The sequence below is a fragment of the Rhinopithecus bieti genome, unplaced genomic scaffold, assembly GCF_001698545.2.
Source record: "Rhinopithecus bieti isolate Rb0 unplaced genomic scaffold, ASM169854v2 scaffold_66942, whole genome shotgun sequence".
Classification (NCBI taxonomy): domain Eukaryota; kingdom Metazoa; phylum Chordata; class Mammalia; order Primates; family Cercopithecidae; genus Rhinopithecus; species Rhinopithecus bieti.
The window spans coordinates 1-1059 of NW_016868871.1; the positions used below are offsets into that span (position 1 = coordinate 1).

Below are 1059 nucleotides of genomic sequence, written 5' to 3' on the forward strand. Positions count from 1 at the left end.
CCGCCAGCCGCCCCGAGCCGCGTGCGCGCGCGGCCGCATCAGCTGAGCGCGCGGCGCGTGTCACGTGGTGTGCGTGTCGAAGGTCACGGCGCGCTCACAATGGAGCTCTCCGAGTCTGTGCAGAAAGGCTTCCAGATGCTGGCGGATCCCGGCTCCTTCGACTCCAACGCCTTCACGCTTCTCCTCCGGGCGGCTTTCCAGAGCCTGCTGGACGCCCAGGCGGACGAGGCCGTGTTAGGTAAGCCGCTCGGCTCGGCTCGGAGCTGGATCCGCCGGGGTGGAGGGGCGCTCGGAGAAGAGGAGCCGGCGGAGCGAGAAGGGGAAAGCCCCGGGAAGAGGAAGTCTCCGGGCTTTGCCCTTCGCTCCGGACGGAGTGTTGGGGACGTGGCTCTGCTAGGACTCGGAGCAGACCCTGAGCATTGTTTTGGCCCCACTTGGCACCTTCATAGAGCCAGCTCCACGTTCCTGGCCCGGTTTCCCTCCCAGTCTCTTTGTTCTTTTGTAAAGCCCGTGTTCAAATCTTGTTTGTGGCCTAAACATCTAAGGTGTTTAGCCTTGTCTGAGGCTGCGGCTGTTTTGACAGTTGGACTTCATCTGGGGAGCTCCCTGCAATTCAAGCTTCCAGGGCTAGGCTAGCAAAGGTTTAAAAGGGTCTGTTTCCGAAGTAATTACTAGGTCAGATAGTGTTGACATTTGCCAACTTAGAGCATACCTCAAGTGGCTGTGATCACTCCAGCGCTCTAGTTCAGCATGTTTTACTCAGGTTCTACACCTAGAACCTTAAACTATGATGCACAATACTTTGTTCCGCCCCAGTTACCAGGATGCGAGTGTCTTTTAAGCGATCTGGTCAGTGACTGCGGAGGTTCAGTGTCAGTCTGGATTGAAGACATATTTTAAGACAGATCGCTTTTAGATGATTTTCTTAAATATAAATATCCCAACAATTCAAATTTTTGTTTTTTTTTTCTGTAGTTTCATGAACTAAACACTTGTACAAAAGTATGAAAGTGGAAGTTCTTCAAACGAAAATAGTAACCACCACCTGGGTTAATCTCA

The 1059-nt window shown here is 53.0% G+C and overlaps 1 protein-coding gene across 1 annotated transcript; it reads left to right on the top strand.

The window, feature by feature from the left end:
- Positions 1-20: 20 nt before the first annotated feature.
- LOC108525534 (uncharacterized) lies at positions 21-1059 on the top strand. Its single transcript, XM_017866474.1, has one exon. It carries the CDS (start codon positions 100-102, stop codon positions 634-636), a length of 537 nt encoding a protein of 178 aa, XP_017721963.1. The 5' UTR covers positions 21-99; the 3' UTR covers positions 637-1059.